The sequence below is a fragment of the Monodelphis domestica genome, chromosome 1, assembly GCF_027887165.1.
Source record: "Monodelphis domestica isolate mMonDom1 chromosome 1, mMonDom1.pri, whole genome shotgun sequence".
Taxonomy (NCBI): domain Eukaryota; kingdom Metazoa; phylum Chordata; class Mammalia; order Didelphimorphia; family Didelphidae; genus Monodelphis; species Monodelphis domestica.
In genome coordinates this window covers 511,066,981-511,082,491 of record NC_077227.1, presented here as the reverse complement: position 1 = coordinate 511,082,491, position 15,511 = coordinate 511,066,981, and the positions used below count along the sequence as shown (strand labels likewise).

The 15,511-nt window shown below is 41.1% G+C and overlaps 1 protein-coding gene across 8 annotated transcripts in view; it reads right to left on the bottom strand.

Annotated features, from left to right (window-relative positions):
- The window catches only part of FAM178B (family with sequence similarity 178 member B), a 211,584-nt gene that overhangs the window by 38,732 nt on the left and 157,341 nt on the right, over positions 1-15,511 (bottom strand). For all 8 annotated transcript variants that reach the window (XM_056813064.1, XM_056813065.1, XM_056813059.1 and 5 more), the window contains one exon: positions 3,529-3,616. In XM_056813064.1, the coding sequence (XP_056669042.1) occupies positions 3,529-3,616 (88 nt within the window). The remainder of the gene's footprint in view (positions 1-3,528; positions 3,617-15,511) is intronic.

The window sequence follows — 15,511 nt, the reverse complement described above, 5'->3', positions numbered from 1 at the left end:
GTGAATGAAATCTTAGAAAAATTAGAATTAATAGACATATGGAGAAAAATAAATAGGGAGAAAAAGGAATACACCTTCTTCTCAGCACCACATGGCACATTCACAAAGATTGACCATACATTAGGTCACAGAAACATGGCACACAAATGCAGAAAAGCAGAAATAATAAATGCAGCCTTTTCAGACCACAAGGCAATAAAAATAACGATCAGTAATGGTACATGGAAAACTAAATCAAAAACTAATTGGAAACTAAACAATATGATACTCCAAAATCGTTTAGTAAGAGAAGAAATAGGATACTAGCAAAAAGACTCCAGCAAGTGATCAGAAGGGTCATCCACCATGATCAAGTAGGATTTATACCAGGGATGCAGGGCTGGTTCAATATTAGGAAAACCATCCACACATAATTGACCACATTAACAAGCAAACCAACAAGAACCACATGATTATCTCAATAGACGCAGAAAAAGCATTTGATAAAATACAACACCCATTCCTATTAAAAACACTAGAAAGCATAGGAATAGAAGGGTCTTTCCTAAAAATAATAAACTGTATATATCTAAAACCATCAGCTAATATCATCTGCAATGGGGATAAACTAGATGCATTCCCAATAAGATCAGGAGTGAAACAAGGATGCCCATTATCACCTCTATTATTTGACATTGTACTAGAAACACTAGCAGTAGCAATTAGAGAAGAAAAAGAAATTGAAGGCATCAAAATAGGCAAGGAGGAGACCAAGTTATCACTCTTTGCAGATGACATGATGGTCTACTTAAAGAATCCAAGAGATTCAACCAAAAAGCTAATTGAAATAATCAACAACTTTAGCAAAGTTGCAGGATACAAAATAAACCCACATAAGTCATCAGCTTTTCTATATATCTCCAACACAGCTCAGCAGCAAAAACTAGAAAGAGAAATCCCATTCAAAATCACCTTAGACAAAATAAAATACCTAGGAATCTATTTCCCGAGACAAACACAGGAACTATATGAACATAACTACAAAACACTCACCACACAACTAAAACTAGACTTGAACAATTGGAAAAACATTAACTGCTCATGGATAGGACGAGCCAATATAATAAAAATGACCATCCTACCCAAACTTATTTATCTATTTAGTGCCATACCCATGGAAGTCCCAAAAAATTTCTTTACTGATTTAGAAAAAACCATAACAAAGTTCATTTGGAATAACAAAAGATCAAGGATATCCAGGGAAATAATGAAAAAAAAACACACAAATGAGGGGGGCCTTGCAGTCCCAGACCTCAAACTATATTACAAAGCAGCAGTCATCAAAACAATTTGGTACTGGCTAAGAGACAGAAAGGAGGATCAGTGGAATAGATTGGGGGCAAGTGACCTCAGCAAGACAGTATACGATAAACCCAAAGATCCCAGGTTCTGGGACAAAAATCCACTATTCGATAAAAACTGCTGGGAAAATTGAAAGACAGTGTGGGAGAGATTAGGTTTGGATCAACACCTCACACCCTACACCAAGATAAATTCAAAATGGGTGAATGACTTAAACATAAAGAAGGAAACCATAAGTAAATTGGGTAAACACAGAATAGTATACATGTCAGACCTTTGGGAGGGGAAAGACTTTAAAACCAAGCAAGACATAGAAAGAATCTCAAAATATAAAATAAATAATTTCAACTACATCAAATTAAAAAGCTTTTGTACAAACAAAACCAATGTAACTAAAATCAGAAGGAAAACAACAAATTGGGAAAAAATCTTCATAAAAACCTCTGACAACGGTTTAATTACTCAAATTTATAAAGAGCTGAATCAATTGTACAAAAAATCAAGCCATTCCCCAATTGATAAATGGGCAAGGGACATGGATAGGCAGTTCTCAGATAAAGAAATCAAAACTATTAATAAGCACATGAAGAAGTGTTCTAAATCTCTTATAATCAGAGAGATGCAAATCAAAACAACTCTGAGGTATCACCTCACACTTAGCAGATTGGTTAACATGACAGCTATGGAAAGTAATGAATGCTGGAGGGGATGTGGCAAAGTGGGGACACTAATTCATTGCTGGTGGAATTGTGAACTGATCCAACCATTCTGGAGGGCAATTTGGAACTATGCCCAAAGGATGACAAAAGAATATCTACCCTTTGATCCAGCCATAGCACTGCTGGGTCTGTACCCCAAAGAGATAATGGACAAAAAGACTTGTACAAAAATATTCATAGCTGCGCTCTTTGTGGTGGCCAAAAATTGGAAAACGAGGGGATGCCCATCAATTGGGGAATGGCTGAACAAATTGTGGTATATGTTGGTGATGGAATACTATTGTGCTAAAAGGAATAATGAAGTGGAGGAATTCCATGGAGACTGGAACGACCTCCAGGAAGTGATGCAGAGCAAGAGGAGCAGAACCAGGAGAACATTGTACACAGAGACAAACACACTGTGGTATAATCGAACGTAATGGACTTCTCCATTAGTGGCGGTGTAATGTCCCTGAACAATCTGCAGGGATCTAGGAGAAAAAACACCATCCATAAGCAAAGGACAAACTGTGGGAGTAGAAACACCAAGGAGGAGCAACTGCCTGACTACAGCGGTTGAGGGGACATGACAGAGGAGAGACTCTAAACGAACACTCTAATGCAAATATTAACAACATGGCAATGGGTTCGAAGCAAGAACACATGTGATACCCAGTGAAATAACACGTCAGCTACGGGGGGTAGGGGGGAGGAAAAGAAAATGATCTTTGTCTTTAATGAATAATGCATGGAAATGATCAAATAAAATACTATAAAATTAAAAAAAAAATCCCTAGGTTCTTTCTTAGTAACAACTCTAAGATAGAAGGGCAAGGGCTGGGCAGCCTGGGTTAAGTGACTTGCCTGGGGTCACACAGCTAAGAAGTAGGTGAGACTGGATTTGAACCTAGTTCCTACCAACTTGAAGCCTAGTGTTCTTTCCACTGAACCACCTGACTGCTCCAATGACTATTATGTTTTAAATTCAAATTCTTCCGTTTAACCCTCTTTTTAAGCAGATTTCAGGATTTATTGAAGGAGAACTTAGCTACTTAATTTTATTTTTTTTTTAATATTCAGTTTAAAACTTGTGGTTCTAAATGTTCTCCCTCCCTTCCTCCCTCCAGCTCCTCCTCTCCCTATCTAGAAAGCATTCTGCTTGACTTTCAAGCTCCCCTATAGTCTGACTGAACTTTATCCATCCAAGTTCCTTGAGGACACATGCAATACAGAATGCTTCATTTGTATTGCTCTGACACAGAGCTAGGCCCATGGGAGCTACTCTATAAATACCCACTGGTTAGTTCATAGGCCACTAATATAAGTTGTGAGTTTACCCCGACTATTGTAAGTGTTCATCCTCCCCTAATGCAGAATTCCTCTATTCTCTACATTTAAGCTGTTATATACCTGGCACAGAGTATCAGAAGTGAGTAGAGCACATTGATATAGGATCACATTTCCACATTATTTCAATCCTAAAATTTACCTGGGCTGTCTCCTTGCAGAGGGGGAGGACCTCCATCTGTCCCAGGAGTCGGGCAATGATCACAAGGCTGAGTCGGCCTCGAAGCTGCCTGTGGAAAATGAAAAGATCAAAGCTTTAACTATGTTTAGGGGGCAGAAGGAGGCAAGGAGATCTGGAGCTGGGGGGGGGAGGGGAGAAAAAGAAGGGAATATATGGGACATATGGCTTAGTCATCCATTTCAAGGCCCAAGGATTTTCTGCAGTCAGCAACACATACAAACCAAGAGGCACACTTAACATTCTTCCATTCGTTCTTTTATCTATATCTTCCCTCCAGGGTTGTGCCAAAATGCTGCTAGCTGACCTTTATTCCTTCACCCTATTCCTCTCATTTTCCTTCCTACTATACCATAGTACCCTGACCAGAACAGCTAATCCTGTGGTCACAGAGTCCCATCCTCCAGCCCCCTAGAGCCAGTATGGAGAATGGAGGGTAGAGACAGGCAACAGCTCCCTGCGTCCAGCTGCTGCATAATGAGGATTACAATTCTTTAAGCATCTCCACACACTTGTTGCTTTCTCATGAAGTGCCAAATGGCAAGATCTGGCACTTACTAAAGAAATGATACATCCGTCATTCTTCCATGACATGACCACAGCAAGTGAGGCATCTCAAAGCCAGGAGTTCAAGGGCCAAATTGGAATGACTTAGACTAGTACTCAGCTTCTCCTTTGGAGACACAGTGACTCATTTAAGCCAAAGGAATCTATTAAACCCAGTGGAATGAGAGTCTAAAGGGAAAGCATTACTGAATGTTAATGAAAATATTGTGTAAAAGCAAGAGAAAAGGGACCTAGTTACTCCTGCCTTAGTTTCACTTGTGTCCCCTTACAACTCACCATCATGGGTATTACAGGCTCTATAACTTCTCCTGCAAACCCTGCTGCAGTTGGTCACCACGCCTCAAGTAATGTGAGGACCAGATGTAATATTCTTCCTATTACAGTAAAAGCAAAAAGGCCCAGTGTCCAGGAAGCCAGGGTAGCCATAGACATAATGACAGTAACACACTGAACCTCCCCGGAGTCCTTTCAGCCCAGGTGATGTCTATTTACATTCTTTACCTCTTTCTTACCATGTGCCAAAAGTACTGGGAGTTGCCCACCCCAAGCTAACCGGTCAGTTTGGGCCAAAACCCAAAGGTCAGGATCTGATAGGCTTCTATGCCTAAGCTGAAAAACAGGAGCGCCTCATCCAGTCCAATGCTCCAATTTGATGGGTGCCCAGCCAACATCACTCCCACTCGGGACTCACTTTCCTAACCCCCTTCTATAATCCTTTAGTCTTCATATTGTCTAAAATTCTGTAATGTCTGTTTGTGTTCTTAAGAGTGGGCTGTGGTTGGGAACCATTACATCTGTACAGCTGGATAGGACAAACAAACAGAACAATCTTGGGAGAGGGGATAAACAGCAAGAGGGGGGAAGTTAATAAGATCAGTTCCAGCTCATTGCTGGCTGGGAAAAGTCAGAAAGTGGGCTGTTTAACAAAATAGGGCTTCTGAAAAAAAAAAAAGCTCATTCTAGATGACTCTTCTGACACCGTCCTAATTTAGTCTCCTCACCTTTTCTTTTTACAAGCATGTTTTACTGTTGCCTTTTATATTTACACAGTGCCAACCAGACCCTCCAAAGTCCTCTAAGAGGTAGGGAAGGGTGACTGTCGATGGTACTAATTAAGTCAGGTCAGTACCCAGAAATTCAGAAAACCTAGTGACCAGCAAGCTGCACTGCTGTCAAACAATGGGCCATGTGTCCAGTGCTCCACAGTCTCATCTCCAGAAGCCCAAGTTCCTGATCGCTCCAATGGCCAACCCCGCTAGACCTCCCCTTTCTGTCCCATGCCAGTCAGGAGCCTCAGCTGTTCTCCAGGGTGCACAAAACAGCTGGACTGAGAACAGTGGTGGGAGGTAAATCCAGTCCCTGGGCACTGCTTCTCCACAGCCAAATCCAGAGCCAAAAGAGTGCTGGCATCTGGGAGCCATTAATCTGAAACCCCAGGCCTGCACTGAGTTAATTAACCCAAGTGTGGGTAGGGAGGGGTGGGAGAGAGGAGGGGTAAACAAGGAGGATGGGGAGAGAGGGCAGGCCAGAAAAGAAGTGCTGGGCTGGGAGTGGGGGGAGATAGGAAGTGGTTCCAAAATAAGGCAGAGAGAGAAGAGGCAAGCCCAGGGCGGGTCAGGACAGGGCTGTCTTCCAGAAATGGAGAAAAGAGATTGAAAAAAAAGGGGGGATGAAAAGAAACCCACATCTGAGCGAACAGAACTTCCCCCCTGCATTGTATTCTGCTGCCCACCGTCTTTCATGCTATTGACTCCTAATGCCTTTTAAACAGTCTCCTCCATTCTCATGTCCCCGCTGGGACAAAGAAAGGGAGGCAGGGATAATTTTCCTATTTAACAGAAGGGGGAAACTACAACCCGGAGAAAAAAGGCTTCTTCAAAGAAATGCACAAAATGTGTCAGTTGGCAAAAATCGGGGAGCAGATCTATGGAGGTATCCTGACTCCGCATCTAGTCCCGGGCTTGCTGGCGTCCCCTTTCTCCCTTCCGCACACAGTCCACCCCAGAAAGCTGTGGCCCCGGACCCCTCGGGAAATGACTGTTGGAAGACAGGGAGCAAGGGAGCAAGGAGCAAGAAATTCTGCCCAGGGCTTTTGCTGGTCAAACAGCTGTGGGTTCTCTCCCTCAAAAGCTTCCCTGAAGGCTCCACCCAGCCTCCTCCAGCAGCAGTGGGGGCTGGGTCTCAGAGGAACTTGGTATTGAGCAGTCTGGAGGCAAAAGGAGAATTTAGAAGCAATTCAAACAACTTTCATATAAGGCAACAGGATGCAGCAGATCCAGCCCAGCCTTGGGCCTTCCCTGGTCACTGCACAGGACTCTGCTCTGCACAATCTATCTCCATGAGACTATGCCAAATTCATTTAGCGTAGCATTCTCACGCTGTGCTGGGTAAACTGAGGCAGGAAAGAAATGGCTTTCTCAAAAACAGAGGAGGAAGGCCCCCACTGTTTCCAGCCCGCCTGCGCCCCCACTGCTGGCAATCAGAGGAGCTTTTATTCAGCTCCTGTTTCCTTTCCACACGTTTGGGTCCTGGCCAGTGGAGAAGGCAGCCAAAATCCCCAGCTGGGGCAGACCACCTCCAAGTCCTTCATGCACTTGACTTGAGAGCCCTGTGAGGGACACTACCCAGGAAAATGGCCCAGAGTCCTCTGCATCTCAGTCTGCTAGCCTGAAAGAGCCCCATTTGAGGATAGGGGAGGACAGGAGAAACTCCCTTCAAACAAACAGACTGCTACTGTTTACATCCCTGCTTTGGCTGTAAGTGGCCCTCTAACACTGGATGGGTCACTGAGATTTCAAGGGGCTTGGAAAATGTGCAGATCTCAGTAGAAGGCCTTAGACAAATCTTTAGCCTTTTCCAGTTAAATACAAAAAGAGTAAAAATTTTACTTTTTTGGAGAAGTCCTCCTTTGCTCATGAATTGATCCCCGATTCCCCACCTTGGCCTTCAACTAAAAGTAAGACCATTTGCAGGACTGGTGTGATCCCACACCATATACATATCATATATATGTATATATCAACCAACCAATCAACAAGCACTTCTTAATTGCCCATCATATGCCAGGTACTGTGCTAGATGCTGCAGAAAGAGTCCTTGTCCTCAAGGAACTTACAGTTCCTTCAGCAGCTACTATCCGTACACATGGAGGCATTGAAGTAGGTCAGGGTACAAAACATTAGACCTAGAGTCAGGAAGATGTGAGTTCATATTCAGCTTTAGACACTTACTAGCTGTGTGATCCTAGGCAAACCTTTTTGCCTCAGTTTCCATATCTGTAAAATGAGCTGGAGAAGGAAATGGCAAACCACCTCAGTTATCTTTGCCAATAAAACTGAAACAACCAGACAATTTCAGCTTGTTATTTATAATCCAGAGGGGCAGAGATGAGATGGACTTGGTGAATTCTAAATGGTCACCCTGCCTCCGATTTTTCCACACTCTTTCCAATATATTCTCCATACAACTGGTGAAGTGGTATTCATAAAACACAAATCTAACTGTGGCATTCTTTTGCTTAGTAAGCTTTTAATCTTTTTATGTGTCATAGACCTCTTTGGTGGCAGGCAGCCTGGGGAAGCCTCTAGACTCCACAGATTGTTGCCTACCCTCATAATTGAATGAAGTGCTAAACTTCATTTAGAGGGTAGTGAAAATAAAGATGTCATTTTGTTGTTGTTGTTGTTGTTATGGTCCTCCCAGAGTTAAGAATCCCTGCTCTTCTGGCTCCATTTTGCCTCTAAGATGAAATATTTCTCTGGTATTTTCAGTCTTCTACAACTGAGCTCCTGTCTTACACAAACTGGCTTCCTTGCTGTTCTTCACCCAAGATGTTCTATCTCCTTGCTCTGCTTTCTAATGAGTTGTCCTCCTACATGGAATGCCAGTGGGCCTCATCTCTACTGTTTGGAAACCCTAGCTTCTTTCAAGAGTCAGTCAAAAAAAATTTTTTTAAGTTTATTTACTTAATTAACCCTCACCTTCCATCTTGAAATCAATCAATACTGTGTTTTGGTTCCAACGCAGAAGAGTGGTAAGGGTTAGGCAATGGGGGTCAAGTGCTGAATGCTAGGGACATACAGGCAAAAAACCCAGTATATGCTCTCTAGGAGTTCACAGTCTAAAGGAGCAGAAAACATGCAAATATCTATGTACAGACAACATGCATACAGGATAAATCAGAGGTAATATCAGAGGGAAGGCACTGGAAGCAAAGAGGACTGGGAAAGGCTTCTTTGAGAAGGTGAGACTTGAAGGAAGCCAGGAGAAACAAGAAGGCAGACATGAGGAGGGTAAGCATTCTCCAGTGAAAATGCCCCATTTGAAACATTCAGTGTCTTCAAAACATGACCACTGATTGATTGGCTGGGGTGGGGTGAGAGTGAGGAGTTGAGGATCATACGTAGGTGGTGAACCTGGGGACTGGTAGGATGGTGGCACTCTTGACAGTGATTGGGAAATTAGGAAGAGGAGCGAACTTGAAAGAGAATTTGAGTTTGGGATATGTTAAGTTCCAGATGTCTACAAGACATCTAATTTGAGATATCTGAAAGTTGGAAATGTGAGACTAAAGGGCTCAGCTCAAGTATCACATAAGGCTTTTCCCTGAAACAACTAGTGCTGCCCTGACCCCACTCCCCAACAAACTGAAATACTGTATAGTATAGCAAAATGGAGTGGTATGTGCAGAGTGAGTGTTAATAAATACTTATTGAAGTTATAGTAGTACTTGCTCATGACCCTAGAATATCAGTCTAAATTGAGCAAAGATGAAATAAGCAGCTTCTTCCTTTTCCTGATGAGAGGATTCCTGCATGGGGGCTGTAGGTATAACTGAGAACATACTGATCCACCAGGTGTGAAGGCTCAAGTAAGAATGTCTCTGTTACAGAAAAAAATCCTCATAACACAACGATAAGTTCTTCATGATGAATCTCTCACATGTCTTCTTCATTATTAACTTTGTTCTACCAGAGACCATTATATACTGCTCCCTGAGGAGAATATAAGACAACCCTCTTCTTCCTTTATCCAGTGCTCCTAGAGACTTTTCCAATACCCAGGCTTGGAGGATGCCAACACTTCTATTAGTGAGTCAATGGCTACAGCAGACAGAAAGTTGATTGGAAATTCTTGCTTTGTCCTTGAGCACCTAAGCAGAATAAGATGGTTATAAACCAGCATACACTTCCTACAAAGCAGTCTTGTTCACTGGGTCACTGTGGGCACAAAACCCATTGAATCTGCCACTGGTTAAGCCGGAAACAGACAATAAAATGGGGGCTGTCCTACTTCTAGCAACACAATCAGTCAACAAGTACATATTATGAACCCCACTGTGTGCCAGGCACTGTGCCAGACAAGGAGGATACAAAGACAAAAGAAAAGGCAGTCCTTGCCCTTGGGGAGTTTTTTATAATCTAGCATAGGGAAAACTAGATAGAAAGATAGCTGTACACAAACACAAACACATACACACATAATACACATACAAACCATATCGACATATATAATATATATAAACCATATCTATACATGTGTACATAAAATAATATATAAATATATTTCCACATATACTCATATAACCAAATGTGTTCATGCAGCCATAAAAATGTGTGTATATATGCAGATGTGTGCATGTTCACACACACGTAGTCACACATGTAGACACACTAGATTCAAGGTGATTTGGGGAGAAGGAAGTAATAGTTAGAGGGCATCAAGAAAGCCTGATGTAGAAGGTGGTTCTTAAACTGAGCTTTTAAGGAAACCAGGGATTCAGATAGGTAGAAAGAAGTGAGGAGGACGTGTATTCTAGGGATAGGGGCCAACCAGTGCAGAGGAACCGAGATACAGGGAAGAGCGCTATCCCTGAAGATTGGCCAGAAGGCCAGCTAGAAAGCTAGAAAGGCAGGTTGGAACCAGATGGAAAAGGGTCTTAAATACTAGAGGAATTTATTTGGGTCTTGGTGGTAAAAGGGAGCCTGCAGAGTTTCTTGAGAAGGTGAGAAATGTGATGATATGAACATAAGTAAAAATCAGTTTGGCAGCTGTGTGAAAGAGGTATTGGAGAGGGAAGAGACTTGATATAAGGAAACCATTTAGGAGGCTGTTGGGAAGAGAAGAATCATTTAGATAGTGCATACTATGTGCTGAACACTATACTAAGTACTTTATAAATATTATTTTGCTTGATCTTCATAACAACCTTAAGAGATGGGTACTGTTATTTTCTCCATTTTATGGCTGAAGAAACAGGCAAAGAAAAGTTAGATGGGGGGCAGCTGGGTGGCTCAGTGGATTGAGAGTCAGGCCTAGAGATGGGAGGTCCTAGGTTCAAATCTGGCCTCAGACACTTCCCAGCTGTGTGACCCTGGGCAAGTCACTTGACCCCCATTGCCTAGCCCTTACCACTCTTCTGCCTTGGAGCCAATTCACAGTATTGACTCCAAGGCAGAAGGTAAGGGTTTAAAAAAATAAAAAATTTTAAAAAAGAGAAGTTAGATGACTTGCCCAGTCATACAACTAGGAAGTATCTATATTTGAACTCAGGTCATCTCAATTCCAAGCCCAGAACTCTATCCACTGCCCCACCTATCTGCCTCTTTGTTGCAATAGTCCAGGAGATAAGGAATGAGGACATAAACACTAGGGTGTGTGAGTGAGACGTATATGAAACATATTATAGAGAACACAGTGAGAACCCCAGGAGATGATAACTAAAAATCTAATCTTGGTCATTTAAAGACCCATTCTGGGAATTAACTCTCTGTCTCTCAGTTTCTGTCCCTCTGTCTCCACTCTCTGTCTGTGCGTCTCTCTCTCCCTGTTACTGTAATAGTTCTCATCATCTTTACAGATCTAACAAGAATGATTCTTCCTATCTGTTTCTGAAAAGGGTCACATAGACTATAGTATATAGTTAGAGGTGACATAGCCCAAAATAGGGGTACCTGACATAGATCCCTGGAATGTTCAAGATCCTCCCAAACAGGGTATAGTGTCAAAGCTGTCTGGGAGCACATATCTAAAGTCCTTAAAAAAAAGGCAAAGCAACGTTTTATTTGTTATAAGTTATTCATTCAATAAGTATTTAGTAAGCACAATATTATGTTTTAGGATGACACGGAGGAGAAAACATAGTCCTTCTATCCTCCAGAAGCTTTATACTGGGGAAACAACTTACACACATAAATGAAACAGTAACAGTGAAGGGCAATATAGAATTAACTACCAAAATAATGTTACAGAAAATAGTTCTGGGACAACCAGGTAGAGCACAGTAGATAGAGCAGGCCTGGCCTCAGGAGGACCTATGTTCAAATATGACCCCAAACACTTCCTAGCTGTGTGACCCCGGGCAAGTTGCTTAATCCTGACTGCCTAGCCCTTGCCTTTCTTCTATTTTAGAATTGATACTAAGACAGAAGGTAAGGGTTTAAGAAAAAAAGAAAAAAAGTCCAAAGAGGTCAATTTAAAATAAAAGCAGTCAGGAAACTCTTAGTGAGATGGAACAGAACTCCTAAAGAATAGGGTTTCAACAAGCATTTTTCTTTTTTTAAATATTTTTTCATGTAAATGATTCATTTTTTTCCCTCCCCTTCCTCCCCCCCTCCCCTGAGCCAACAAGCAATTCTACTGGGTTGTATAAATGTTATCACTTGATACCTATTTCCATATTATTTATTTTTGCTATAGAGCAATTTTTTAAAAGCCTAAACCCCCAATTATATACCCATATATACAGGTGATAAGTGATGTCATATGTCCTTTTGCATTTCTACTCCCACAGTTCTTTCTCTCAATTTGGATAGCGTTCTTTCTCATATCTCCTTCAAGAGTGTCCTGTTGATATTGTGTTGTTCCACAATGTTTCAGATTCTGTGTACAATGTTCTCTTGGGCCTGCTCATTTCACTCTGCATCAGTTCACTGAGGTTCTCCCACTTCATATAAAAAAGCCTCTAGATCATCAATCCTTGCAGCACAATAATATTCCATCACCCTCAGATACCACCATTTGCTCAGCCTAATCAATTCCCTAATCAAGGGACACCCCCTCATTTTCCAATGTTTTGCCACCACAAAGAGTCAATGAACATTTCTTAAGCACCTGCTATGTATCAGGCATGGTGCTACATCCTAAGGATACACAGAAAAACAAAAATAGATCCTAGCCTCAATGAGTTCCCAACCTAATGAGGGAGACTACCGGCAAACAACTATGTAAAAAAAGATAATACTAATTCCTCAGTCTAGTATTAAAAGTCCTCCACAATCTGTCTCTAATCTATCTTTCCAGATTAATTGCACATTATTTCCTTTTTTCCCCCAAACCTTTACCTTCTATCTTAGAATCAATACTATCAGTTCCAAGGCAGAAGAGTGGTAAGGACTAGACAACTTGGGTTAAGTGACTTGTCCAGGGTCACACAGGTAGAAAGTATCTGAGGCCAAATTTGAATATGGGACTTCCTATCTCCAGACTGTGAATTTTAAAATTACTCCACCCTAATTAGACATACTTTAGGGGAAGATAAAGTTGTAAACTCCTAATTGAACAATAGTGATGCTAGACCTTTAAGCTAAGTCTATTTTTAGATCTAATACAAAAAGATGTTAAATACCTATAAAGGTCAAATTAATCACAAAAAGGTCAAGTAACTAACAAAAGGGTGAACTTAACAAAGAAGTGTGAAGTAGCTCAAAAGATATAATCTAACCAGAGAAGGTGAGAACTAAAGAGTGGATAGTCCTGGAGAAAAGCGTCTGCGGTGATTGGTAGACATAAAAATTTAGAGGAGGTGACATTTCTTTAAAAGGAGGTCTAGAAAAGGACATTTAGGGAACTTGGTCAGTTCAGGACTGAAACTCAGCCTGGAGGATATCCCTCAGACAATTTCCTTCCAGACAGTCTTGTGGTGAGTGATAAGACTGACTCCCTTTCCCTTGGGCTCAGGGAGGCCACTTTGGCCAAGGCCTTTAACTACTGCCTGGCTCAGCCTGAGCCAGAGCAGTTTAAATTAAGCCTCTGCCTCTGCCTCTCCCTCTCTCTCTCTCTCTCTCTCTCTCTCTCTCTCTCTCTCTCCTCCTTAATTACTTCTCCCTCTATTAATTAAAATCACCATAATTTCCAGCTGACTTGGGTATTTTATTATTTGGGATTTTTTTCCCTGGCAACCAAATTAATTAGATTTAAGTCAAATTATCTAAAATTATCCTTACAAGACCTGACTCTCTTATCCACTGAACCACGTAGCTGTCCCATATTATTTCTTCTTTACATGTTCTGCATTCAGGTTAAACTAGATTACTTGATGTTCTCAGAATTTAAAATCATTTCTCCTGCTTTCATTTGTTCAAGCTAGAATGTAGCAGGATAATGTAGAAAAGGCATTGGAGATACCACCTCACACCTACCAGATTGGCTAATATGACCAAAAAGGAAAATGATAAATGTTGGAGGGGATGTGGGAAAACTAGGATATTAATACACCGTTGGTGGAACTGTGAACTGATCTGACCATTCTGGAGATCAATATGAACCAGACTCAAAGAGCCACAAAACTATACATACCCTTTGCCCCAGCAATACCACTACTGGGTCTGTATCCCCCCCAAAAAAATCAAAGATAAGGGAAAAGGACCTATCTTTATAAAAAAAAAAATTTAGCAGCTCTTTCTGTGGTAGCAAAGAATTGGAAACTGAGAGGTTGTCTATCATTTGGGGATTGGATAAACAAATTGTGGTATATGGTTATAATGGAATACTATTGTACCATAAGGAACAAGGAACAGCTTGAGTTCATAGAAACCCAGAAAGAAAGACTCATATGAATTGATGCAAAGTAAAGTGAGCAGAACCAGAAGAACAATGTATACAGTAACAGAAGTATTATACAGTGATGAACTGTGAAGGACTAAACCATTAACAGCAAAGCAATTCTCCAAGATAACCACAGAGAATTTATGAAGAAAAAGCTATCCACAGCCAAAAAAGGAATTATTGGAATCTGAATGCAGATCGAAACATGCCATCTTCCATTATATATCCTTCATGAGATTTTTGTTTTATATGTGATATGTGTCTTCTATCATGATGAGCAATATGGAAATGTATATGGGCATAACTTTGGGAAGGATAGGAGAATAGGGAGGAGAAAATCTGAATTTTAAAATGTCAAAAAACAACTATCAAAAATTGTTTCTACATGTAACTGAAAAAAGTTTTTCAATGTAAAAAGGAAAAAAAATAGGACACAGAATCAGAGAAGATTCTAGGTTTGGATTATGACCCAGACTTTAGTTTTTGTATAATCCTATAAAATAAAGTGGGTCTCAGTTTCCTCATTTGTAAAATACAAGTTTGGGGCTAAGTGATTTCCAAAGTTCCCACTATGATCTAAAATCTCTGATTTCTGAATGCACTCTTTCCTCTATTCCATTTCTCAAAATCCTAATCTTCCCTAAAGACTCAACTCAGATGCTGTTTTCTCTGTAGAACCTTCCTGGTCCCAGCCACCAATCATTTTCCTCTCCCTTCTTGTTATCACTCTATTAAAATTGCCTTGTATTTATTTATCTGAATTCATGTTGTATTACCCCAGTGGAATATATGTTCTATGAGAACAATTCTTTAATTTTTGTCCTTTATCCCCATGGTTGAACACATGTGTTAGTACTTAAGTTAGTTCATTGAATTAAATGAAATTATTTCACCTATTAAATTTGTATTGGTGCCACACCCTTTGCAACAGAACAAATGTGGACCCTGCTAGTAGCCAGGTGCTGAGCAGGCCGCTCAAAGGTCTGAACTTGCCTGACATTGTCTTCAGTGCAATAGGAAATCTGGTTCTTTTCACTCCTTGGGGACAAAGCTTCTAGGAACTCAGTCCTCCAATGGAGAGTAGGTATTTTGCTATGCAGGGTGATGCTTTTCTCCTTGCTTCTGACCTAAATTTGTAGGACTGGGATAGGCTTCCTTCACCTTAAGAACAACAGTGTCTAGCAGTTCAGGGTGACTGCATCTGGTGACTTGTTCTGTTCATTCCCAGCACCTCTGGGTGACACGTTAATTGCACCAGGTAATTGTTTACTAAGAGACCCAGGTTGAGCAATTTAGGTTTCTTCTGAGCTCACCAGCTCGTCCTCTTTTTAGAAACCCCTTCTTTATTCTCAATTTCTTGCGGGGAGGATATTCCTTTATTGGGGAATAAAGAATAACCTCTTTCATGGGGATCTCTTGTACCCTTGAGGGAAGTAGCAGATGGACTCAAGCACACAACATTGCTTACAAAACCAATGATATATAGACACTAGCACACTCTTGAGACCTTGGCCCCAATCTTAGAGCTTCACATAGACCCTAAAGAGATGAAGTG